The 25,854-nt window shown below is 43.9% G+C and overlaps 2 protein-coding genes across 2 annotated transcripts in view; one reads left to right on the top strand and one right to left on the bottom strand.

Annotated features, from left to right (window-relative positions):
• Nucleotides 1-4,145: 4,145 nt before the first annotated feature.
• Nucleotides 4,146-13,558, bottom strand: DENND10 (DENN domain containing 10). The gene is made up of 9 exons (XM_061364218.1): nt 13,503-13,558; nt 12,735-12,931; nt 11,424-11,503; nt 9,760-9,908; nt 9,457-9,568; nt 9,027-9,127; nt 7,778-7,885; nt 7,166-7,260; nt 4,146-6,486 (listed from the first exon to the last, which is right to left on the bottom strand). The coding sequence occupies exons 1-9, from the start codon at nt 13,546-13,548 to the stop codon at nt 6,310-6,312; spliced, it is 1,065 nt and encodes a 354-aa protein (XP_061220202.1). The 5' UTR covers nt 13,549-13,558; the 3' UTR covers nt 4,146-6,309.
• A 3,781-nt stretch (nt 13,559-17,339) lies between these two features.
• Nucleotides 17,340-25,854, top strand: part of EIF3A (eukaryotic translation initiation factor 3 subunit A) — a 35,092-nt gene continuing 26,577 nt past the window's right edge. Inside the window, exons 1-4 of the mRNA XM_061364219.1 lie at nt 17,340-17,501; nt 21,618-21,808; nt 22,007-22,143; nt 25,181-25,344. Of these exons, the coding sequence (XP_061220203.1) occupies nt 17,453-17,501; nt 21,618-21,808; nt 22,007-22,143; nt 25,181-25,344 (541 nt within the window). The 5' untranslated portion in view covers nt 17,340-17,452. The remainder of the gene's footprint in view (nt 17,502-21,617; nt 21,809-22,006; nt 22,144-25,180; nt 25,345-25,854) is intronic.

Genomic DNA, 25,854 nt, shown 5'->3' on the forward strand with positions numbered 1-25,854 from the left:
CACTCATTGCAAGGATGAGGCATGAGTGAGGTAGCCATTAAAGTGGTACTAGAGAAAGCAACCCTGATGGCAGTATAATATTTGTTCAATAAGAACTCTCCAGGAAATGGGTGTCAGACTTGGTTTCAGAGGGATTCCTGTCCTTCTCAGCATCTTTGAAGGAGTTTTGAGGCCTGATCCTCTTGACATTTAGAACTTGTTTTTACACTGAAGCCACTGGAAAATCCTGTGGCTTCCTGACCTTGTTGTGGACAATGAGGGATCCCACTTTTGCAAGTTGATGGTACTTATCTAAAGAGAAAAGCTGCCTTTTGAGATGTGGCATAAGGATTATCCTAGTGATCATCAGAATTAGCCAGGGGAACCAGGGCTGTCTGTGAAGAGCTGCAGAAAGAGTTTTTAATACCAGATGTAAAAACAGGTGAAACACAAATGGGTAAGTGAAAAGTAATGAGCTTGGCAAAGGGGATAATCCAGCTTCACATGGGGCTGCAAGCCACTGGGAGTGGAAGACTTAGGTTAGTAAAAAAGTTCTTCCTAGTACCTATCAGTGTGCTGAGGCACTGGAACGGGGTGCCCAGAGAAGCTGTGGCTGCCCCATCCCTGGCAGTGCTCAAGGCCAGGTTGGACACAGGGGCTTGGAGCAAGCTGCTCTAGTGGAAGGGGTCCCTGCCCATGGCAGGGGGTTGGAACTGTATGAGCTTTAAGGTCCCTTAAATCAGTCTGTGATTCGGTGGATTAAGGGTAGTGCAGACAGCTCAACATGTAGTGGAACTTTGAAGTACTTCCCACAGGGCTTTACAGATACTAAAAGCTGGCATGAATTTAAGAGAATGGGCATTTCCATCAAAGGGAATCCATTGAAGAATACTAAATCCATGGACACTACACCAGCAAAAAGAGGCTATAAGTTCCACACTGCTGGTGAGTGGAAGGGACAACTAATTTATTTGCCTGTTGTCACTTTCTTCTTGTGTCTTGTTTTGGTGGCCATCAGGATATGACATTTGGCCAAACAGATCTTTGTCTGGCCCAGTACAGCTGCTTTCATGTGGTTTTGCTGACCTGCCACAGGCTCAAAATCAAACCTTCTCCTGGGGCAATAATGTGGACAAGCGTGGTAGGAGAGCCTGTGGTTGTGATAACTGTAGGCAGAGGTCATAGGAGACATGGCTTTGCAATAACTGATGTGAGGTTCTGCTGAAGCTGTGTGTGACAAGGATAGATATGCACTAAATAACATAATAATCACTTCCACAGCAGTAATTTTACACTTACAAAATGTCTGCCATAATTTAACTTCCTTTAGCACAACACACAGGTCAGTGCTCTCCTATTGCTGGAGCATTAGATTGCTTTTTACAGTGTGAGAGAACCAGTGTTTCCCGATCTACTCCATCCCTACAGGAAGACAAGAGCCTGCAGCAAAGTAAGGCAAAACAGCAGGTCTTCTGCAGGAAAACAGTTCCTGCTGTGCTTTTGGCACTGAACAAAAGCAGGAAGTAGGGGGTTGAGTTTAGCTTCTTGTTTGAGTTCTGCCTTTTCTGAGCCTTCCTCTAACAACATACTGCCAGACGAGGGAAGAGGACAAGGAAGTAACAGCACATCCTAAGGACCATGCTGTGAAGCTGTTCCAGGAGGACAGTATGGATACACCCATGTGCAACAGCAGCCAAAGGAGACACAAGCAGGGAAGATCACATCAGCCTCTGCTCTCCTGAGCTGGGAGGACACTAGGAAGGAGGATGCTTGTCCTGCTCTTTTTCCTTAGATAGCTCAGGGTCAGCTGGAACAGGGTTACAGTCTCAACCTGCTGCTCTCAATGACGTGTTTGTCTCCTTCCAAATCTTTAGTAACAGTGGCACCATTAACATCCTACAGTTAAATACTCCAAACCCCCATTTGTCTATTAGTCCTATTCCAATAACATACCAGAAGAACCTCAGCTGGGGTCTCATTCCACTCTCAGCAGACATTAAATGGCAGTGCAATGAAGACCTGCACCTCTCCCACTCCTTTTTAATCGTGATTTAAGAATAGCTAAAGTAAATACCAGTTACATGAGCCACAGTGGGAGCAAAGAAAACAACAAAACAACCCAAACCCCAACATTAGAGCAAAGCCAACAAATTGGAGATAACACATCCATAACGTTGAGTTGTCCTGGCAACCAGACAAGCCATAAATTCTCTGGCACCAGACTTGGATGTTTTAAGCAAATTGATGTCATTACAGCTCTGTGAGTAAGGCTGATGGAGCAGGGCTGGTAACAGTGGCTGTTATTACAGCTGCCTATTAGCAAACTCTGCTGGCTTCTTACTGAACACCCCAGTTGAAACTTGCCACATTAAACACAGCTCCCTCTGGGTTATTAAATCTCTCTTTGCTTTCCCCCCTCTCTCTATTGCCCTAACCAGAATGTTCCAGAAGAGTAGGGCAGGCACCTGCCACTTAAATTGGCAGCCTGGGCGATTCAGCTGCTTCCCAAATCAGGGCAGGGAATACACATTGATAAAAAGGCCCCAACACCCTCAGTCCTGAAAGAGAGCCATTGTGAGATTAGGAGGAGACTTGTCTGGATTTACTGGTAATGCAGTGAGGAGAACAAGACTGGGACAAGAAGCAGAGCATCCTGTTTGAAGGACCTGAGAGTCAGCACCTACAGGAAAACCTTCCCTTTGTAACATGGAACAGGTTAACAGCATGCATGCCCGAGGCAGGGCTGTCTCCTGTGTTAAGTGACAGTGCACTGGTGGTGGAACCAGTTTAAGGTGTGGTAAACTACAGCAGCTGATTTCAGCTTCAAGGAAAACATGCCTCAGAACGGCAGAGTGTGCTGCTAACACTTCCCCACCTGCTCAGCTTGTCATCTTGAAATTGAGGAACACGACATGAGGCTTCCATGTCTCTTTAATGGAGCTTTAATATAATAAAATCAGCTACTCCCATGTTAGGAAATAACCAGATCAAAGCATTTCCCCAGCTCGAGCTGTGTTAGCCCCAAGCCTCTAACACAGCCATGCTGTTCTTCCCTGTGGGCCATAGGGGTGGAGGAAGGAAGGAAGGAAGGAAGGAGAGAGGGAGGGAGGGAGTCCTGCACTGCAGCTCCTTCCCCATCAGACAGGGAACAACAACATGCTACACGCTGCACAGCATGGCTTGGGAAGCAGCTGTTGCCCAGGCTTTGGAGTCTCACATCACTTGGCAGCTACAAGGAATGACCTCACCTGACCAAAGATCCCTCTAAGTCCAGCTGCTGCCAAGGGAGAGGTGTGAGGCAGCTGTGGACTTCCCACACAGAGCACTAAAACAGCTTGGTTTCTATCTAGCAGTGAATCTGCTTCAAACATCATCTCACGACACACTAGTGACAAATCCTCGTTAGCCCTTTGGCAGCAGGCACAGGCTGAAAGCAGAAGCAGCTTTCAGTAGTTCCATGACTGTTTATGCTGCTGCCCATGGCAAGCCTTTACCTTGTTCACTATCTACCTTCCAATGTCTGCAAACATAGTGAAGTTAGACTCCAGCTAGCACAAGAGCTGGTTCACGTGGGCAGGGAGTGAGGCAGTGCTCAGGGAGCACCTTTTGCCTCAGCTGAGGAAGGAGCAGTGCTACGATTTTCATTTGAATCCAGGGCTTTCAATTATTATACACCCCTTTTGGAGGTGTGTCTCACAGCAGGGCGACAGGAACCATCACTCACTATTTTGTATTTATCGGGAACAGAAAGGCAGTAGAACATGAAGGTATGAATGAAATCTTCATTTTACACAGTCTGCTTCAAGGAGGAAGAAGAAAGGATGTCATCTGTGTCATCTGACTGCAAAACCAGCAACTGCACACACAGTCTGCTTGTACACATCCTGGGGAAAGGGAAGTGAGAAATAAGCAGAAATCCTTCCCTCTCCTGACCCTTCAGATTTTCCTATTCTAAAACTTCCTGAGAGGAAACAGTGTCAAAAGTCATTAAGAAAACATGGAACAAAAAAACCCAGATGACAAAACTGGTTGACCATGTAGTAGACTCTTTCCAACCTCCTTAACATCAAGCTGTAGCTTGACCCCAGTATTGGCAAACTAAGAGCTGAGGCCTATGACTCAGTGCTCACAGCTATCCAAGAATAAATTCACATAAATTAAGGGACAGGTTATTCAGGGTTCTTTTAATAGGCATGAGCATGCTCCGAGTCCAGTTTCTTAAGTGCAAAATCATATTTCATTGGTTTCACACACAACAGATCTACCATAAAACAGAGGTTTTCAACTGGAACGTTTCCAAACCAGAAAGCAAACCAGGCATTCAACATTTAATCTGTAACTGAGCTTCTCTGCTTTTTGTGGTTGTCTCTTAACAGCCAAACTACCTTAACGACACACCTGGAGCTTCCTGTGAAGAAGAAATTGAATTTCTCCACAGTTACAAGGTGGTGGTAAGACTGAAAGCGCACTCCGCTTTTTCTTGGCGAAAAACTTCCAAATAGGCCCTGAATGGAATTTTCAGCATCATTTTGCAGTTCTGCTCTTCCAACTCTTGTAAAAGTCTCAAACCAGAAGCAGCAATATTAGAAAAACCAGTAAGAAAAAGCATTAATGAGCAAATGGAGAAAGAAAAGCTGCAGAGCACATACAGGTAACCAAAGGTGACTACAGAATTCTTCTCAGAAGGAAAAAGGCACGTGCTTCTGTGTTCAGGATTTAAACTGCAGAGGGAGTGTTTAACGTAGGATTTTAGACCCCTGAAAATAGGGGGTTATTCTGAAGCACTTCATTTACTGACCGCAATAACACCATTTTCTATATAGATGCCACGTTCCTTAATCACATTCCAAAACAGATTTTCTTCACGCATCACACATAGCAAAAGACACCCCTGTTTTCAAACCAATTGCACATGGTTAGTGAGGAGTTCTACCAGTTTCAGAATAGCAAACATCCAGCTATTTATCAATATAAATATTGATTACTAAAGTTTTAATCCTAAGTATAAAAATCTCTATGTAAAACCACATGCTAGCTGTACAAAGGCCAGGAAAAGGGTTCTTAAACCAAAGTGCTACTGCAGAATTGACTCATTTGTTGTGGCCATTTCTGAAGGAATACGGATTGGCTCAGTATTTCCCTACAAAGGCTCTAAGTTCTTCTCAGAAGATTACAAAACAGTTAGTTTCAGGCTGCTCAATGAAAGAACAATAAAAACCTCTTGAGTTATGGCTATGCAACCAAACAAGTAGGCAAATTTTAATTCTTTCTAAACTATCTTCCAGTTTTCACTATCACTTCAAAAGTTTCCATCTAGATTTAGTCTACACAGAGCACCATCAGACAGTACCTGTGTTACAGCTCAAGCAGTTTAAGAGGCTCATGTTCTACTTGTGGTACCCAACCATTTGAACATCACTAGTCCATTAGGCTTTAACTCATCTGGTTTGCTGTCAAAAGCACCAGAGATGAGTGGCCAGGTATCTTCTCAGCTGAGAACACCAATTTCTTACATGACTTCAGCTGTAAAGCTGTGCTTGTCTGTGACCCCCTCCCCAAAGAAGCCCCATGTTACATACAGTCATCCTGTCCTCTTCTCCCTCCATTAGAGGCATGGGAGGGAGTAAAAGGGGGGGAAAAACTCTAAGGCAAGAGTTCAAAAGAGGTGCTTAACTCCCACCTGAGCTTTAAAATACCTCTTCCTTTATATACTAAGGCGACCAGGTCAGATTTTCTCAGGCATCCTTTTTTACATCTAGACACTTTCAAGTAGAAAGAAGAGAACTCATCCATTTATTTGGGATTTCCAGGTATGGGGCAGTCCAGAGCAAGAGCAGAATCTGACAGGCTCACATACCTGGAAGCCCAGAATGAACACTCAGCCCAACTGCACATTCAGTGTACCCCTGTGCAGAGACCAGCACATCCAAACTGCACTAGATTTACACCCACAGCCTGTGTTCCAGACCCCAGGAAGACGAGTCAGAGCTGTCTGACATCTGAAACCTGCAGGACAAACAGCCACTATAATCATGTCTGGCACAGCCTGGACACACAGGCCCGTGTCACTTGTATATACACTCATGTTCTGATATGAAATACAGGAGCCATATATACAAAATTATACTTGGGAAAGATAATGACATCAGGAATGTTCCCAAATATGCCTCCGCATGTTCCCAGTCAAGCTCCAATTTTCTGCATTATCATGGTAAATATGACTTCACTCTTACACCTTTAATTTTTCCACATAAAATATCAGGGATACCTAGCTGTATGGCAAAGACGGTATTTTGGAATTGGTCCATAAGACTGAAGTGCATCAAAAAATCAGATTTTGAGCATTTGTTCAGCAGCTGCTAAATGAAATAGGAAGTTTTCTGTAGCTGGTGGAAATCGCTTTTGTTTCAGAGCCTCAGAGTTCAGGGTTGGTTTTTCATTGCCATCAGAAGCTTCAGTAAGCGAGGCTAAAGTAGCCAGGATTTCTTTTGTCTTCAGAGAAATCTCCTTGAAAAACAGAAAACCAAGCAATGGTGTTAAGAATTCTAATACTTTAACATACATTTATTAAAAAACCTCAAAACCCAATAAGATCAATACAGATTAAAAGTAAAATATTGATAAAGAGTGAATTGAAAATAAAGATCCCATTCATTTTAAGGCAAACTTGCAACAGCGCTGTGTGTGATGCTGAATAAATGGAGCACAGCCTCTCCACAGGCTCAGTCTCTCCACAGGCTCCTCTCACTGGCCTAACTGAGTTCTTTTGATTAAGCTGCTCAGTTGTGAATGTCTAATAATCTATTAGATATTGGATACATCACAAAAATCAGGCTTTACAGCTGATAAGCTGTATCTCAGTAGGACTTTTTCAAAGGTATTGACGATGCTATTGACAAGGTGCTGAGCAAAAGACATGCTTTGTAGAATAAACCTGGGAAACTAATTTTGCTGAAGTCTTAGAATCAATACAATATCTGAAGTTTATTCAGCAATGTGGTTACCAAAGAGGTAATATAAACCAAGTCATCCTTGAAAACTTGTATCAAGAATAAAAATGCTCATTTGTGCAAAGGCAGAGGGCAGGAGATATTAGTTCTCAGGGACAATCTGCCTCCTCTCCCCCACTTCCACGAAGATTTAGCAATAACAGGAATTTAACTTAATTTAAAATTCCAATATTAACCTTAATGACTTGGCTGTCTGACTTCTCTGGGTCTTCTGCAGACTGAACAATTAGTTGTCCGATTTCTTTGTGAAGTTTTCCCATTGTCATTGCCTCTGGGTAAGGAAAATAACAAAGCACACATTCACACAAAATCACCATTTCTGTGGTATCTAGAAATATGTATGAATAACAAGCCAAAATAAGGAGTCTTCTTCATGACTGATGTTTGAAATCTAGCAGTAAAGGCAGTAATCTGTTGTACCAACAGCCATGCCAGCACAGGCAAGCTGTCTACATCTAAAAGTGGCCCTAAGCAGGTGATGAGGACCAGCAAGATGACAAGCAACATACAAGCTTTGCTTTCACATCATCCCCAATATATTCTAAAGACTCAGGTGATGTCTCTGCATTCAGCTGAAAGTCTGAACTTCCCCTGTTTAAGTTTAAACCCAAGTCTTTCACCAGTGTTCCAGGGTATCAATAAAACTGAAAGACAGAAGCTTACATGCTGACTTTTCAGAACCTGGATGGAAGAAGGATCAAGAATCCTTGACCTGCAGCGAGGCTGAGCAATTACTATCAACTCTGGAATAAAAGGCCTCTAAAACCAAACTATAAAAAGCAACCAACCTTTGACTAGGGGGGAAATGGTGATCTCACTATCTGCCAAATTCACATACACATCGTAGAGGTCTGGTCTGCTGTTCACTTCAGAATCTGTGAATCCAGCAATGTAACCTAGGGAGCAGAATTTTGGCAAGATTAGGATCTTCACGAACAAAACCAAAACACTGCAGAAAAACACAGTCCTAATGTCTGTTCTGAGAATATCTGACATGACACACATTGGACCCAGGAGGTTGCTCTCTTCACATTATCAAGCATTTAACAAGCATGTCCAGCAGAAGCTTAAAAATCAGCTTCTGAGATTGCCTTGAACTAACACTAATTGCAGTATCAAAAGGTTATTGATTTGACATTTTAAATTCTCTCCCTACCCTGCTACTAAAATTATTCATTTGGAAATGAAAAAGTCACTGAAGTTCCTCTTTAAAAGAATCTGAATTCTGGAGCTCCTTGTCACTAAGTCAGTATTAGACTGGAACAGAGGAATAAACCCAGCAGATCTTATTTATAGCATGCCAGGGGAGCAAACTTAGAGCAGCTTTTCTCTGTGGAAGATATTCTGAGAACTGAAACAAGCACTCTTGGTAATGCAGCAGAAACGCTGAAGAGGAGTAGTCTTCTTGCTCATTACTCTGTGTAGGGAAGCCGCTTAATTATCACATTATGTGCTAATCTTTGCATACACCAAAGGCCTCTTCCTGGATTATATGTTAAGTACTATGCACACACAGCATCATGTCACACAGATCAAACTCCTACAGAGATGGTCAAGTCTACCTGTGAGCAGGAGCCAGACAATTCACTGGCAGCAATCAGAATAAAAATACAGAAGTTAAAGAGTTAGAAACTGGGGAAAAAAAAAGAAAAGAGGAAAAAACCTAAAATTCAGTTACTGGCTCTGTGTAGAAGCTGGGTACTAAAGTACCTTATTTAAAGTGAGCTGGTTCTGTCCAGCAGTGAGACATTCAATCCCTCTGATCTCAACATCAGAAAAGTCTCAAAGCTGCTTTGCACCTGTGATTAGGAGTGGACCGATGCAGATCCAACATGAAACACCAGATTAACTCCTCATCTTCTAACAGACCTGGTTAGTCCATTTGCCTTTTCTAAAGAAAGTGATGCTGTTTAACTTGGAACAATAGCATTAGCAGCAAAATAACTGTATTTCTCCACCCAAGGAGCACTGGTGCAAGAACTTGCAGAAATAGAAACTGAATTAAGTTTTATTTTTTGATGAATAAATTCTCCCTACCTGTGCAGGCTTTTAAGGCTTCCACTTCCTCCTCATTTAGATGTACATATGAATGAAGAATTGACCAGTCTTGCCGATGCCACACTAAAGCGGGCAAAGTCCTGGGGAAATTAGGTTGACACTTGACAAACTTATATGAATTATAGTTTCATAATATTAAATGCATAAGGAAGAACTAGTCTGGCTAGGTCTCATTTGGCATGCAGATACATGAATTAAAGAGATTTGTACTATCAGTGCAAGCAGAGCTTATTGCTCATTCTACAGTTAAACTTCTCTGACAAAAACATGACTAAATGCTTAAGAGGAATGTATCAGGATTCCAATAAACAGGTTTAAGAAAGCTTTTCTCCTTAAAATATGGGCATTTCTCTCAAAGAAGGTTCAAATATGTTGGACTTTTGAGGGTGGGTAGGGACAGATAAAGTACCTGGTAAACTCCTGAATAGCTTCTATTCTAGGATGGTACACTACAATTCTCTTCTTTAACATCAGTGCTGTATACAAGATAACTGTTTCCATTCCAAACTGAGATACTATATCTAGAAAAAAGGGAAAAATATTTTACAGAAGACACACATGCTGATGTTAGCATTTGTTTTTTTGAAGAAGCTTAATGACAACAGCATGGATAATACTGTTAACACTGTTTACTTGAAATGCACATGAAAACTGGACTGTATTTCATATTGTACAAAAGAAATCAGAAGAGAGACTTTGGGTATTAAATAACCTTTGATGGAACCAGCAAGATAAGCCTTCCGAGCATCAAAATCCTTGCTGAGGAAAGATCCATTTTCTTCACTTTGGCAGATGCCCTTTGTAAGGACTGCAATATAACTCTCCATCATCTTAACTGGACTTCCGTGCTTCAGGTAGATTCTGTGTGAAAAGAAGAGAGTCCAGAGTTCTGATTACAATCAGTACCAGCAGATATATGAACACAAAAATCAAACCACAATATCACAAATAGCAATGTTATTGCCAAGAATTCTTACTCTGGACACCTGTTGAGATTTTAAATACTAAGCTAGCAGTCTTACAACATGCACCCAAACCATGTCTGTGTTTTAGGATAAAAAACTTCCCTGTATTTTCATTTGAGCTTCTATTTGAGGAAAGGATCAACAATTTACCAACACAGAAACAGAACAAAGGAGTAAGCAGGTGTCCAGACTAAGGATTCTTTGCAGACTTGGAAAGTACCTGCTTTATGTAAAAGCAACTACTACACCTACCCTATTATTCTATGCACCCCATGTCACCAGGTAAGTTTTGTATTCTTTACCCATTTTTATCATTAGACATTCTTCTGTACTCTTTGTTAAATGACCAAAGAAAAATATAAACATGTCCTTGATACCAATTTAAAATAAAACAAAACCAACACAAAACAACCACACACCAATACACCCCCACGTGCTTTTAGCTGTCTTACAGACAGCAGAGAGACAATATAACCTATTTTACATGTTAAGGTACTTCAGAAGCAGCACTGAAGCTCTCAACTACATATTTTCCTTATAAGCTTTAACACAAAGCTGTGTCACATTTGAAACTCAGTTATGTTTAGAGGATTCCATCCTGGATTTGGAAAGAAGTACTAGCTGATAGATCAGCATTAATGTGATCCACAATGAATGCAAGTATTTCATGTGTCAGTGAAAACCAACAACCTCAGTTTTTCATTACTCTACAGAACTGGTAAGCCTGACAGCATACCAAGTACATACAATAACCTTACAACTGCATCTAATTAATTGCAGTATCTCAGGGAACACTCTCAGTATCAACAGCCAGGACCCAACTAGCTTGGGAACTGAAGGAAAAGCAAAGAAAGATGCAGATAAAAGATCATGAGAATGGGGACATGGAGGAAAGTGAGGAGAGAAGGGAAGAAGACAGCAGTCTGGTTGGAAGAGGAAGGAAGACACAAGCCACAGACCTCGAGGTGCAGACGGTTCTCATTTTCCTACAGAAAAAGCAAAAGCATCCCCAGATGCAGTGGAGGTCGGAGGAGCTACAAGAAATATCCTTAGTAAAGATGTTATGAACAGATGTAAGCTGCCAACCTCTGACTACACAGTGACTTCTTCCCAAATGTTTATACTTGGTAAAAGTATGCTCTCAGAGAAAACTAATAGGTGGGTGGTGGTGTATGTCTGCAGAAGACACGTTAAAGCCTACTGGGCATCTGACATTCACCCAATGCTTACTGCATGAACCCAAGTTAAGCTCAGATCAAGGATTTATAGAACGGGATCCAGAGTTTATAGGACTGAGTTTCCAGCAGATTGTTAGACGAAATGCAAACCCAACACAATGCAACTGAATCTTTTGCTTTAGTAATAGCTCAACATGCACACAGCAGTATCCCACAACAGCTTTTATACAGACCTACAAAGTATCCTAGTGAAGGCTGCATATTTCTCTGGATTGAAGTCTTTGGCCATCAGAACAATGGAGAAGTGGGTCACCTGGGTGAGAAACACACACAGGAAAACACAGGGTATATTTAATGACCCCACATGAGCATCTTTTTCACATTATTGAGCTTACCACAGTACTCTGCCAGGGTGTTTCAATTAAAACCCAAAAGTGAGCAGTAGCAGCAGATCCAAGTCACTAACTGCAGAAAAGGTCTGGTTAAGGGATTTCTGATGTGACTCATTTCCACTGAGTCAGCTCTAGTACATACTATCTTTTGCTTAATCTGCTGTCTAAGAGTTGTGTTTCTTTAATCTCATAAGATTTATTTTGAAGAGAGACATTTCTCTTCCCCACAGCAAGTAGGAATCTTCCTGAATTTGTTGCCAAAGAAGGCTATGGAGGAAGACAGCATCAATACGTTTAGAAAGAGACTGGAAAAAAAGCAACCATGGATTGCAGGCCCACGAACAGAAATACTCTTAAACTTCCTTAATCCACTGATTGTGGGCAGGCACAATGTAAGGCTAAAAGTGTGCACGCAATGACCAGGCTCACATGTCTAACTCAAATAGCATCTCCCACTGTTGGAGACAGCACTCGGGCACATCGTGTTATTAATTTTTTTTACATCTTTAAGGTTCATAGGAGAAAGGCAAGCAACGTTCTGCTGTGGGCAAGCAAAATTACCACATTATCCTCCTATTAAACAATACAGCAATGAAGTATGAGCCTTGAATAAGTCTAACAGAATTTAATGATCTTCGTAACAGGGAAGTATAGAAGATAAAAGCATATTTGTAGTCTTCCAGTTATCAATGCAGTGGCAAAGAAAGTACCTATGGAACTCAACCTTTTAAATAAAAAAAACATCAAGTCTTGTACAAACAAGATTTTTGGACAGTATGGAAGACCTTTTGTGGAAGATTTTTTGTTGGGTTTGGGTTTTTTTCTGAAAAAAAAAAACAACCAACAAACGTAAATGCTGAACTTGAAAAGCACAGTAATTAGAAACAACAGCATTACCATTTTAACGCAGAGAATCTATACTGGGTAATGAGTATCTCAATCCCTCTGCAATTCCATCCAGTATATGACTGGGTGAAAACTGAGACAAGTGGACTAGTTAGCTGGGTAAAAGCTGCATTCGTGAGCACACAAAACCTCAAATACCTTCCCTTCCTCACAGCATACAACAGGAAACACTGTTTAAACTGCCAGAGGAAGCTCTGCAGAAGCCTTCCCTGCATTCTACTGAAAAACCAGCTGGCCAAGTCCTACCTTTTTCAAGGCTGGAGAATCTTGAACTTCCACAGTTGTGATGTAGAACCACGACCTTTTATACTGGCCAAATACAAAGGTATGAAGCAATTTGTTTTCATCTGTAAGGCAGCACTTGCGCAGCAACAGACTCCTCAGTTCAGCTGTTACGGACGGATAACACCAAACCCACAAAGCATCTCCGTTGGTGTCTTTTTCTATGGTGGAAAGATGTTCACTGTGAGAATGCCAAACAGCAGCAAGGAAGTAAATCGATGGGTTAATCAGGTTTGTTTCCTGGAATTCGATTAAAATTCCACCTTACCCTGACCCTAGATATCCAGTTCTGCCACTATGGTTCAAACTGCAGAGCAGCGCTTGTGCTACGAGTTTTAAGTGTTAATAAACATCCCCTTTTGACCTGCTTGACCAGGTCAAGTAAGCACCAGCAGTGTGAATAGGCATCCCTATGAGCAAGGTATTGACCAGCAAGCACCCAGACCAGCCTATTTATGATTTCTCCCCCTTTTCCTGTTTCTGATTTCACACAGAAACCCCAGAAGCCGTGAATTTAAGGCACTTTGCCTGAGTTGTGCACGGTTTAGCTCTGTAACAGCCAGACCGAACCCCCACCCCTTGGCACAACCTCAGGCTGACAGCGCCCGGCCGGGACAGGCCCTGCTCGCCGGGTCACCACTAACCAGCACCCCCCGCCGACCCGTGGCCCTGGGCCGGCCCTCCCGGCAGCCCCCCCACCCCAACGCGGCCCCGGCCCGGGCGGGCCCTCACCGATCAGCCCCACGGCCAGCAGCAGCTGCGGCTCCGGCTCTGCCATCTTCCCACCCGGCCCCGCCGCCTTCCGCCCTCCGCAGGCCCCGCCTCGCCCCACCCCGCCCCGCCCGCCGCGCGTCCCCTCAGCGCCTGCCGCCATTTCTGAGCCCCCCCCCCTCCCAAGCGAGAGTGGTGACACTGCTTGTGAGGAATCTGATCCGAAAGGAGAGGGTCTGAGGGTAATTGCTTCCCTAAGTCACGGCCAGAAGTCACGTAGCCCTAAAGAAGGGCCGCAGTCACAGAACCGTAGAATCCCAGACTGGTTTGGGTTGGAAAGGACCTCATAGCTCATACAGTTCCAGCCCCTTGCCACAGGCAGGGACACCTTCCACTAGAGCAGCTTGCTCCAAGCCCCTGTGTCCAACCTGGCCTTGAACACTGCCAGGGATGGGGCAGCCACAGCTTCTCTGGGCACCCTGTGCCAGCGCCTCAGCACCCTCACAGGGAAGAGCTTCTGCCTAAGAGCTCATCTCAGTCTCCCCTCGGGCAGGTTCAAGCCATTCCCCTTGGCCTGTCCCTACAGGCCCTTGTCCCAAGCCCCTCTCCAGGTTTCCTGCAGCCCCTTTAGGCCCTGGAGCTGCTCTAAGGTCTCCCCTTCAGGAGCCTTCTCTTCTCCAGGCTGCCCCAGCCCAGCTCTCTCAGCCTGGCTCCAGAGCAGAGCTGCTCCAGCCCTCACAGCATCTCCGTGGCCTCCTCTGGCCTTGCTCCAAAGCTCCACGTCCCTCTTGTGCTGCTGCCCCAGAGCTGGATCAGGGCTGCAGGGGGGGGTCTCCCAAGAGCACAGCAGAGGAGCAGGATCCCCTCCCTCGACTGCTGCTCATGCACCTTCTGATGCAGCCCAGCACAATGCCAGGTCACGCTGTGCTTCTCATCAACCCATACCAGCAAGACCTTTTCCCCAGGGCTGCTCTCAATCCAGTTTCCACCCAAATACAGGCGTAATGCACATAAAGACTGGTTTGTCTGTGAAAGCCAGCCCAAGTAAGGTGGGGAACATTCATAGAGCACAATGGCAATTCCTGTGTAACTGCACATCAAGTTTATTTGCGAATTAGCCCATCTTATTTTCAAGTCTGGATGAACCTGAATACCCCATACGGCAGCCATAGCATGCTAATGGTCCAGAGCAGACACTGATGAGGAAGAATAAACTCCGAATTACCTGGGATAACTACAGGAACATCAGAAGTGTCTAAAGAAAATGTGGAGTTCTGGAGATAGGCCAGTCCTGTCAAGGATCACACCTGGATGGGGAACACACTCAAGGGTATGATACAATTTTCATAAGGTTAAAACACACATATTCAATATACTTAGCTGCCTTGTGAAAAGAGACATGAGGAGTCAGACCATAAAAGCTGCTTCTGATAAAAAATCATCTTCATTGAAGCCTGGAAAGCTTTCAGGAACTTCAGAGAGATTCAAAACTGGAGTGAGCTCTCAAATGGCAAATGCTGCTGTAAACCAGCAGTAAATACTGGGCAGCAAACCTGTGGTTCCCTGCCGGAGACTGGGTGACCCCACTGCAGGGTATTGGGACAGGCACTGGCTTCAGTGACATGGCATGGGCAGCCTGCAGATGCTGTTAGGTGGTGTCTGGTACTCATCAGACAGACTTTTAAATTAACTTTATAAAGACTTGTTCAGCACTATAAATAGCTTAATGAGGTCTCTACTGACTGGACAGATGTGGTTTGAAACAGAACCAACCAGGCTGCCACAGACAGTTCAGAGTGCAGGCAGTACTCAAAATACCATAGTATAAATCAATATGTGGCCTGATGGTGGACACTGTGTGCAGTACCAGTCACTGGGCCCCAGAGGGGTACCAAAGGACACAAGGACATGCAAAAAATCCCAAGTGAAGAGAGCCTGAAAAAGCAAAATTGCTTCCCTCACCACCACGTTTTACTCTAGAATGGACGCTCATGCAATAGAGTGGAAAGGGATCAGTGTTACATGGATACCCTCATGGTGCTAAAGCTTCCATACAGTGACTGTGTCTTTGTTGTTCTTAGCTTTAACTATTTGGGTTTTAGCAATAAACTGTGAATCATAGAATACCAGGTTGGAAGGGTCCTCAAGGATCCTCTGGTATAACCTTTCTGGGCAAAGCATAGCCTAGACTGGACGTACCCTGTCCAGCTGAATCTTAAGAGTCCAACTCTGGGGAATCCATCACTTCCCTGGAGAGATTATTCCAACAGCTGATTATTTCCATTGTGAGAAACCTTCCTGTTGTGTCCCAGGAGTAACTTGTGCCCATTACCCCAGATGTAGATACCTGATTTTTGGTTGACCTGACTCTGTGGAATAACGATCATATATATTCTTGTTCAGGTGGCTCTAGCTGCAGATTACCCAAGTTATTTGGCTGGCCTTAATTACGTGGTCCTGTGATTACAAACCACCATTAAAGTTTTACATGTGTTGCATGATGGTTATGAAGCCTTCTGGTGGCCAAGCAAGATGGTTGATGTGAACTGGATACAAAAAGAAACCAAGTTACAAGAATAAAGAAAGAAATGCACCAAACCAGAAACTCCAAAGAGGGAGCAGGCAGTGTTAAGTAATCATGAATTCATCCTCTCCATCCAGCTTCATGTTTTTTGAAAACTCATACTTGGGATATATTTAAGGAACCAGCATCAGGCAGCCAGGTCTGCAGAGGGTCCCAGCTACGATCACCATGGCATCGATGATGCAGCTGCAGAGGTACACACCCCTGCCTCACGCGGCCTGCTGTGCGGGTGTTTACTCATCCAAAATAGCCCATTAGTCACCCAGTCACTTGCTGCTGTTGTACTGCGTTTGTTGCCACCATTACAGGAATTTGCACTTATGCACCTTCCATTCTCTCTCCATACACCAATAATCACATCAGTGGCTTTGAAAAATACACACTGGCCCTAATAGTTATCACATGTACACTCATTAATATTGCTATTACTATTGCTCTTAAGAGGAATGGCTGAGTTCCTCTCAGAGCTTCCCAGATTTTTCAGACTAATGAAACCTGCAGCTGACAGTGACCATGTGCACACAGAAGGGCCCTTCTGCAAGTTCTTAACTGCCTCACAGTACAATTTCTGAACCAGCTCAACAAGTTGTGAGGAGCAAAGACTCAGCCTACTTGATGACTAGCTCCCAAAATCCTAGAATGCTTTGGGTTGGAAGGGACCCTAAAGCTCATCTGTTTATAGCAGGGACACCTTCCATTAGAGCAGCTTGCTCCAAGCCCCTGTGTCCAACCTGGCCTTGAACACTGCCAGGGATGGGGCAGCCACAGCTTCTCTGGGCACCCTGTGCCAGCGCCTCAGCACCCTCACAGGGAAGAGCTTCTGCCTAAGAGCTCATCTCAGTCTCCCCTCTGGCAGGTTCAAGCCATTCCCCTTGGCCTGTCCCTACAGGCCCTTGTCCCAAGCCCCTCTTCAGGTTTCTTGTAGCCTCTTTACATACTGGAAGCTGCTGTAATCGTGAGCTGCTGGTCACGATTCTTTTGATGCTGCCCAGGACGCCGTTCGCTTTCGCACACTGCCCAGGAAGAAAACCCTCCTTCTGCATCGACTTAGAGTTAACCCGCAGCACGGGATGTCACCGCGGCACCAACCACGGAAACCAGCCACAGTACGGCTCTGCGCTAACGGCTCACCGAGCGCCCCGGTGCTCCGACCGACTCCGACTCAGTCCTCCAGTGCTGGACATTCCCCACCGCGCTTCCCCACGGCGGCCATTCCCGCCCCACGCTCCCCAGCCCCACCCGTGCACCGGGAGGGGTTTCCGCTTCCGCCGGCGTCAGTGCGCGCGGGCGCGGGGTTGCCCTCCCTTTCCGGCCTCGCAGGCTGCCTGGCTGGAGCACGGAGCGAGCCGCCGCCGCCGCCGCCCTGTGAGGAGAGGCCGCCGCCATCATGCCGGTGTACTTCCAGCGGCCCGAGAATGCCCTTAAGCGGGCGAACGGTCAGTGCAGGCCGCCCCCCACACCACCACCCTCCCGCCGGTTCGCTTCCCCCTCCACGCCGCGACGGGCAGCGTGCGCCGCTCCTCTGCCCACGGCCGGGCCGGGTCGGGTCGTACCCGCCCCCTAAGCCCTTCCGCCGGCCCCAAGGCCCGGCGCCTCTCTGACGCTGGGGAGAGGCCGCCTGCGAGCGGCGCCGCGCTTCCCTGCCGTGGGAAAAGGGCCGAGGCCTGCCGGCGTCGGCCGCACCGCATGGCGGAGGCGAGGCCCCGGCGGCCTCGGGGAGCGGGCCCGGCTCCGCCTCCCTCTCCCCGCCGGGGCCCCTGTGCCGCTCGCGGGGGCAGGCTCTGGGTGAAGGGGTGGTCGCGGCGGCGGGATCTGCGTGCCGAGGGCAGGACGGCCCGGACTCCGCGGCGCCTCAGCCTGCGTCCCGGCGGGAGCTCTCCGAACCGGGATGGGGCTCGCTGCTGGCCCGGGGCTTGGCATGAGGTGTCCGGCCCGCATCTCGCAGCCGATCCGGGGTCATTTCAAAACTGGGTCAGATCCCAAGCGGGATCTGCCTTCTGTGGACTTCGTGTTTAGGAGTACCAGCCTTCATGTGGCTCTGGTGAGAATGTAAATGATTAAACTCCTTAAACATTGCGCAGGCTGATGCGTAAGTTTGCCCAGGAATAGAATCCAGAGGACAGCGCTGTAGTTATCGCTCACAGACTGCCACATACAAAGCCGGACTGGATATATTTATCAGGTCTCTCAAGCTAAATATAAGGCTTTGACACTTTTTTTTTAGTAGTATCCTATTTTAAACACTTAGCAAAACCATTTAGACCCTCAATTGTCATGGGGCTGATTGCAGGATGACACTTGAACACATCCAGAAATTACAGATGATGTATATGAGTCTTGAAATGACATCTGAAGAGGCTCTGTAGTCTGGGGACTGTACATAATTCGAGTATGATTTATTGTAACTGAATTACTGCACATTTTTAGGATTTCTAGTCTAAAACTTACTGTAAAAATCATTCCACAAAGATAAGAAGACCAAAGATAAAATCAGCTTCAGTCAGCTTCCAAAGATGGAGTTGTATTTTAGCAGTCCTTTTACTGGGAACAATGCACATACAGTATATGAGCTTTATTAAGCTTACGAATTCTTGGATAGAGTAAGCTGTACTTGGTGAGCCAGTCACATTGCTAGAGCATGGCATTTTATTGTTGCTTTGCTGGTATTGGAGACTAGCTTTAAATTCACATCTCTGTTCTGACAAACTGAAGGGGTAGAGTAGAACTGAAGGATTGGAACTGAAAGGAGTGCTCTCTGGACAAACCTTATCAGTTCTCACTTGACAGTGTCAAGCCTTGCAAACCCACTCTCACCATGGCCAAGTATAATAAAGATGTGAGAAGTTGTACCTAAGGCAGATTGTATGTTGCAGGAAGCAGTTTAATGTTAAACAGACGTGTCAAATTGGAGCATTTGGCGTGTTTCCAGAGTTCCAGTGTTTGTGATTTATAGGTAAGGTTTAGGTGAGCATTTAGCAGCAATTTATGCTTCAGGTTCTCAGTGTCCTCAACGTACATAGCAGATATTTGGAAGTAAGAAGAGCTTGAATGATTGTAAATATGTAAAGATACATAAGAAAGGCTGGTTTTCCTTATAAATGGTAAATGTAGGTCAAAGCCAACCCTTAGAGGGCTGGAGCAGCTCTGCTTTGGAGCCAGGCTGAGAGAGCTGGGCTGGGTCAGCCTGGAGAAGAGAGAAGGCTCCTGAAGGGGAGACCTTAGAGCAGCTCCAGTGCCTAAAGGTGCTGCACGAAACCTGGAGAGGGGCTTGGGACAAGGGCCTGTAGGGACAGGCCAAGGGGAATGGCTTGAACCTGCCAGAGGGGAGACTGAGCTGAGCTCTTAGGCAGAAGCTCTTCCCTGTGAGGGTGCTGAGGCGCTGGCACAGGGTGCCCAGGGAAGCTGTGGCTGCCCCATCCCTGGCAGGGTTGAAGGCCAGGGTTGGACACAGGGGCTTGGAGCAAGCTGCTCTAGTGGAAGGGGTCCCTGCCCATGGCAGGGGTTGGAACTGGATGAGCTTTAAGGTCCCTTCCAACCCAAACCAGTCTGGGATTCTTAGTGTTAATATTTGGCATTGCTTTCTAGTCAAGGATGTAATGCAACTTTTTGGGAGTATTATTACAGATAAGAGCTTGCTGTCTTTCAGAGATACTGGATAATGACATCTTCACCTTCTGAAACAATGTAAATTTTCTCAGATAGAAAATATAGCTTAATTTGGTATTTTTGGGTAGCAGTAGGTGAGTTGTCAGTGTGTATTAGCTAGGTCTTGACCACTTGGAGTTTCAGTTGGTGTTTTGAATACCTGTTAGCATTTTAAGTGGTATAACAGAATGTAATCTTAATAACCATTCAGGACTAAGGCTTTGCATTTAGTCTGTTACAATCTTAGTTTCCATAACTTAAAGTTCCTACTGCGAGGCATGGTGTATTTGAGTCTTCAGGTTCACTTTTTATGTGCTTTTACTACAGTGTCTGTTAAATTAGCCTTCATTATGTGACTGACTTGTAAGAACTTGCTTACCCAGAGTTAATGAGAAGTTTCAGAGCAGTATGAGTGAATTTTGCGCTTTGTCCAGTTGTTATTGCCCACGGAGAGCTGTGGTTGGAGTAGCCTGGCCTGGCGCTGGCATTGGTGCAAGGTGAAACTTGCCTTTCAAGTTTCTTTTCAGAAGTAAAAAATGGTAAAGCTGATCAGTAATTGTCTTCAAAGCAGAAATAGAATAACAGTGTAAATTATGGGATGGAACATAACTTTATTGATATCACCTTGATGTGTAAAAAAAAAAATGCTGCTGAATACTTTAAACTGAATTAGATCTGAATGTAACACTTGTTTTCGTTGGAAAGGAACTTGCTCATCTTATGCAAACTCATTATTTACATAAACTCAGCTCCAAATACATACTGCTCTGATCCTGAAATGAAAACTGTGCTGCTGCTTTCAAAATACATATTTTAGCCATCTTTAGCCATGGCTAAAAGTGTATTTTGAAAGCAGCAGCATGGTTTCTGTACTGAGATTCCAAAGGTCAGAAGCTCTGTCTGATGTCCGAGCACCTTGAGCAGGCCCCTGCTTTAATCCCTGGTGCCATAATTTCTTTAGGAATGTAGTGATTTCCAGAGTACAGGGAGTTCTGACTCCACTCCTCCCCCTGTAAGAGCATACATATTTCCTTTTACCTGTACTTGACTTCTCTTTATCTTTTAAAGCTGTTTGCTTCCCATTCTGGGTGTTTCATTTGTTTAACTTCTTAAGGGTAGGTTCTGTGCAGTGCCTGTGTGTATACTGGTAGCTGGCTGTGCTGCTTTAGTATTTACTGGGTGAATGGTTTACTATATTGTACTGAGCAGAGCATGTGGTATTATCAGAGATGGAAGATGCTGTGGTGCTGAGAGATGCTGTTGGTAAGAGCAGGGGCTTAGGGAATGAGTAAATGGGGCACTGCTTTCAGCAGCAGGGTTTTAAAAGATGTCCGACTCTTTAATTGGCCTGTAATAGCTTTTAGTAGAACTGCTCTAGAAACTGAATCTCGAAACCACTCTCATGGTCTAGAGATGGTTCTAAAATGAGGAAAAAAATTGAACAAGGTTTCTGAGTGAAGTTTGTTTCCTTATTTTTCCTCCTTTTTTTCCTCCTGGGCATGACTTTTTTTTAAAGCCATTCACTGGGTAGTTTGCATCTTGTTGAATGATATTGGTGTGTCCTGTACTACAAGCCTCATGGTGTGTCTTCCTTGTCCTTCTTGATGTAACTAGCTTGAAAACTGGATGTGTGTACTTTATTAATACATATGAAGTGCGCAATCACACCTCGGTGGATGGAGACATCTCTGCTGTCCTGAAATCTTCATGTTAATGGCATTCATTTGCCATTTATGTCATTGAAAGTCACTGTAGTTGCCTTTGCCACCAGTTTTGTTATGGGCAAATAAATCAAACCATCAATGAACTTTGATTAGAGTTGATTAAATTCTTTGAAGTTTACACTGTTGAGCATAACATGCATCTTTTGGTTTGCAAATCTTTTACTAACTGGTTTTTACTTCCAGAATTCCTTGAGGTTGGCAAAAAGCAACCTGCCCTTGATGTTCTCTATGATGTTATGAAAAGCAAAAAACACCGAACATGGCAGAAAATCCACGAGCCGATTATGCTGAAATACCTGGAGCTCTGTGTGGATCTCCGCAAGAGCCACCTGGCAAAAGAAGGTCTCTACCAGTACAAGAATATTTGCCAGCAGGTATGGCTTCTATTTATTTATGATTGTATTTGTAGCAAGCATGGTATATGTCAGCTGATAGGAACTAAAAGTAACTGACTGGTTTTGAGTTAGAGCTAACCTGCCTTACAGATGTTCCTGGGTTTGCAGCATTTACGTTTTAAAACTTGCTGCCTGTTGTGGGTGCCAACATCTTCCCATTTTCTGCCTTTGACGTAGGTGAACATCAAATCTTTGGAGGATGTTGTTCGAGCCTATTTAAAATTAGCTGAAGAAAAAACAGAAGCAGCTAAGGAAGAATCCCAGCAGATGGTACTGGACATAGAAGACTTAGATAACATTCAGACTCCAGAAAGGTAGGCGGCCTGTCTTCAAAATGTAGCAATTCACAGGAAAGCGTCCTTATTTTCATGAAGGGTGTTGGCAGTTCAGAGATATAAAGATGGTGGATTTGAAATGCTGTACAAGTGGTGTTCCAGAGGTTCTAAAGGTAGGAAAGCAAGGAATTTTGCATTGAACAAAATCCCACGTGTGAATAAAAAGTAAAGAAATTAAGGTTTAAGAACAGAAAATGTAAATACAGTAGGAGCAGTTCTGGCTTTCTGAGGTCTGATCAGATCTCCCATCTGTAGTGGTATTGGAGAGTTTGTTGCTGAAAGCTGCTCATTACCAATTTGGGTATAAATGCTATTAATTACATTAGACCAATTGAATTCCTCTATGTAGTAACCTCCAGTCTTTCTGACCACATAGAATATGTGCAAACAAAAGGGAATGTTTCTTTATACTTGTTTGGGTAACTGATAATGGAAGAAAGGGCATTAAAAGTAAATTCAGGGTTCTAATTAATTGGGTGGATAATGAGAACATAGAAAGTAAGGAAAAAAGGATCAGTGAGTATATCTGCTTTAGGCTGTGTATAGACCTTCATTGGCATGTGGTGCCACGATAGGATAAAACTAGTTTCCAGCTCTTCGAGAAGACACTAGTCTATTGTCAGAATGTTGTGTGGGAGAACTTCATAATCTGCTTCAGGCAAAGTGAGTTTAGTTCCAATTGTATGTTCGCGTCTTCAGATGAATCCATTGATTTAGGAAATGCTCACATTAACTCCAGTAGTGCAGGTATGTATGTGGTTATATCTGTGGAAGCGGGTGACAAGGTGGGGATGAAGAAATGTTTTAAAGCACTCCAGATGTGTTTGGGAGATGCCATCTGCCCATATCCTTTAAGAGAAATTAGAAAGTGTAGGGAATAAATTAAAATTTCCTTAAGTCAACCCAAATTAAAGCTTGCAGAAAAAATAGCAAAGGGATCTTCAGCCATAATGGGAGAAATCCAGGGAAAATCGTGGTAAAATTCTAAGGAGAAGGGTTGAGATTAGCTACCTAGGTATGCTCTGAAGATGAAAGCAGTATTTTGCTACTGATTTTTGTAAGGCTGTTGATTCTGGAATAAAGAGATAGGGTACTTTCCATGCTCTAAAAACTTGAGGTGAATGAAAAAGTCAGCTTTCTCCTCATGTTGGATAACAGCATCATTTCTATCCTGCAGTTTTAAAAATACCATCAGATACTTTGGATACTAAAGCTTTGTAGACACCCATTTGAGCAGGCAGCTTATTTTCTCATCATCCATATGTAGGACTGAGTAGTGGTCTGAACAGTTGCTGACGTGTTCTTACCTAGATTGTGATAACGTTCAGGTCTTTAGGATGAGTTTTGAAGGAAGGAAGTAGTACATGCAGTTAAAAATCAGATCATGTTCAGCACAGGCTTGCCAAAGGGTAGGTGACATCTGATTGTGTTAGAATTTTAGTTGGTAATTTAATGTTTTACAGTCAAGAAATGCGAAAGGTCGGAAATCCAACCTGGGAAAAGGTAAAGCTATTGGTACCATATCAGAAGGGGTGTTTGCAGTTGTATTGTAAGGGGACTAAAACATTGCCCAGTATGAAACTGGTGACATGTAATGATGACAGAAGACGGGAATCAAGAGTGAAGTTAGGGAGAATTCTTTCAATTAAAATCTTGGCACAGAAACTGAAAAAGCCAAAGTTGTATCTAGTGATGATGGCAAATTGGAAGAAATTGTCAAAAGTAGAGGACATTTAGTCTTGTGTAGGCGACTATGAGGAACAGAGTTATATTAGTCAAGTAGCATGCAGAAAGGCATGGAGTAGAAGGCTGCGGATTGTCATGTGGCTCTGGTAGGAGTTGGGAACTCATTGACTGTGAAGAAAGGAACATGTTACAGACCTTTTCTTCAGCCTTCAACAGTTGCCTCAGGATGGCAGTGCCAGTAATCTTATTTCCGGTGCCTGGGCAGTCTTTGTTACAGAGGAATCCTACCGATAGACATTGAACATTGACTGACCTCTCTTTTCCTTGTTCTCTTTTATATAACTGAGGACTAGAAAATGTGTCTTTCCGGTCACACTTCTTTATCTGAACAACCACAGTTTCTGTAGTGATTTTTAGGTCCTGTGTTCTACACTTGTACTTTTTTGCTGGATTCACTTCTTGATCTGTTGGAGAAGGCACTGGTGAAATACATTTTTCATATCGTATGTAGTGCTACTGCTCAAGGAAGTAAATTAGAACTAGAAGCAGTGTGGTAGAAGAGAGTTACAGGAGTTGAGAGTTTATATTAGAAGCATAGTTCAAAAAGGATTTTACGAATGAAGGGAAGATGATTCATTTTAAGCTTGTCGTGCTGGGTGGTCTGGTTTTGTCTCAGTGACTCAGGAATCCTTTCCAATCTTGTATTTCTGTGAATGAGGGACTGCAGTTGTGGCCACTAAATGCAAGATACCACATCTTCTGGCATCTTTAAGCATCTTTTTCATGTCAGAGTTTTTAAAGGATTTGATGCTTTAATGCAGGTATTCTAGGTTTTGATGTCTGCAGGTTGTAAGGCACACAATGTTTTTATGTCATATGTCAACAAGAAATGAACTCTCTCTGGCAGCATTGCTGGTGACAGAAAGGAAGCTTCAGCAAGTGGGAAGGTGTCTGAGTAGACAGACACTTCAAGTGATACTTGAATCTAAAAGACGTACAGTGAAAATCCTGGAGTTAGTTTCCTTCAGCTTTTAAGTGAGGGATACAAAAGCCCCTGATGTCCCTTACCTCTGGAGCTTGTACATGGCAGTCATACATGCAGGTGCCAAAGTTTAAAACTTATTAGCAAGAAAAATTACATGCTTTAAAGGAAAAGGGAGAAGTCTGAGGGACCAATTTAAAAATAGACTCTGCAGCAAAATTAGCTGTTCATATTTGTCCAGTCTGACCTTGGATCTTGATAAGAGAAGTTGGTGAGGATTGTGGAGAATAAGCCACTTATTTTTCTTTGTGTTTTTCCCCCCTCTTTACCTCCTTGCCTCAACTGTAGCGTTCTTTTGAGTGCTGTGAGTGGAGAAGACACTCAGGATCGCACTGACCGCCTGCTTTTGACACCCTGGGTTAAATTTCTATGGGAATCGTACAGACAATGTTTGGATCTTCTCAGAAATAATTCTCGAGTGGAACGCCTTTACCATGATATTGCGCAGCAAGGTAAGTCACAAGATGGAAACGTTAAGTATAATGAGGTCAAGAACTTCTGTGTTTCATCCTGTAAAGCTAGAAAATGAATGGTTATTTCTATTTGGATATTGGAGATAGGTTAACCTCTCAAGTCTGTGTAGGTACACACATATTACTCTTAAAATTACATAGGTTCCTAAGATCACTCAGGTTTCTGGACACTTTTGTAACAGAAATTGTGAGGAAAGTTGTTTTTTTTCCAGGACATACTGAGAATTTGGGAATTACTGGTCCTGTGTCTTCATTTTTTCTAACTTACTGACCAAAATTAGTCATGTTTTCACTTTATCCAGAATAGCAAATGTGTCTTCCATTAATGTGTTCTGTGTCAGGTACCTTCCAAAATGAGCGCAAACAAAAGGGTACTTTTGTGTAAAATCATGATGCACTTGCACTTTTAATTTTGACACAGGTGTAACTTAGGAAAATACTATGGAAAAGGTAATAGGACAAAATCTTGTGTGATTTTTATCTGGCATT

This window comes from Neopsephotus bourkii, unplaced genomic scaffold (assembly GCF_033783945.1).
Source record: "Neopsephotus bourkii isolate Nb327-2 ecotype Australia unplaced genomic scaffold, CSIRO-AGI_Nbou_v1 NB_1189, whole genome shotgun sequence".
Classification (NCBI taxonomy): Eukaryota; Metazoa; Chordata; class Aves; order Psittaciformes; family Psittacidae; genus Neopsephotus; species Neopsephotus bourkii.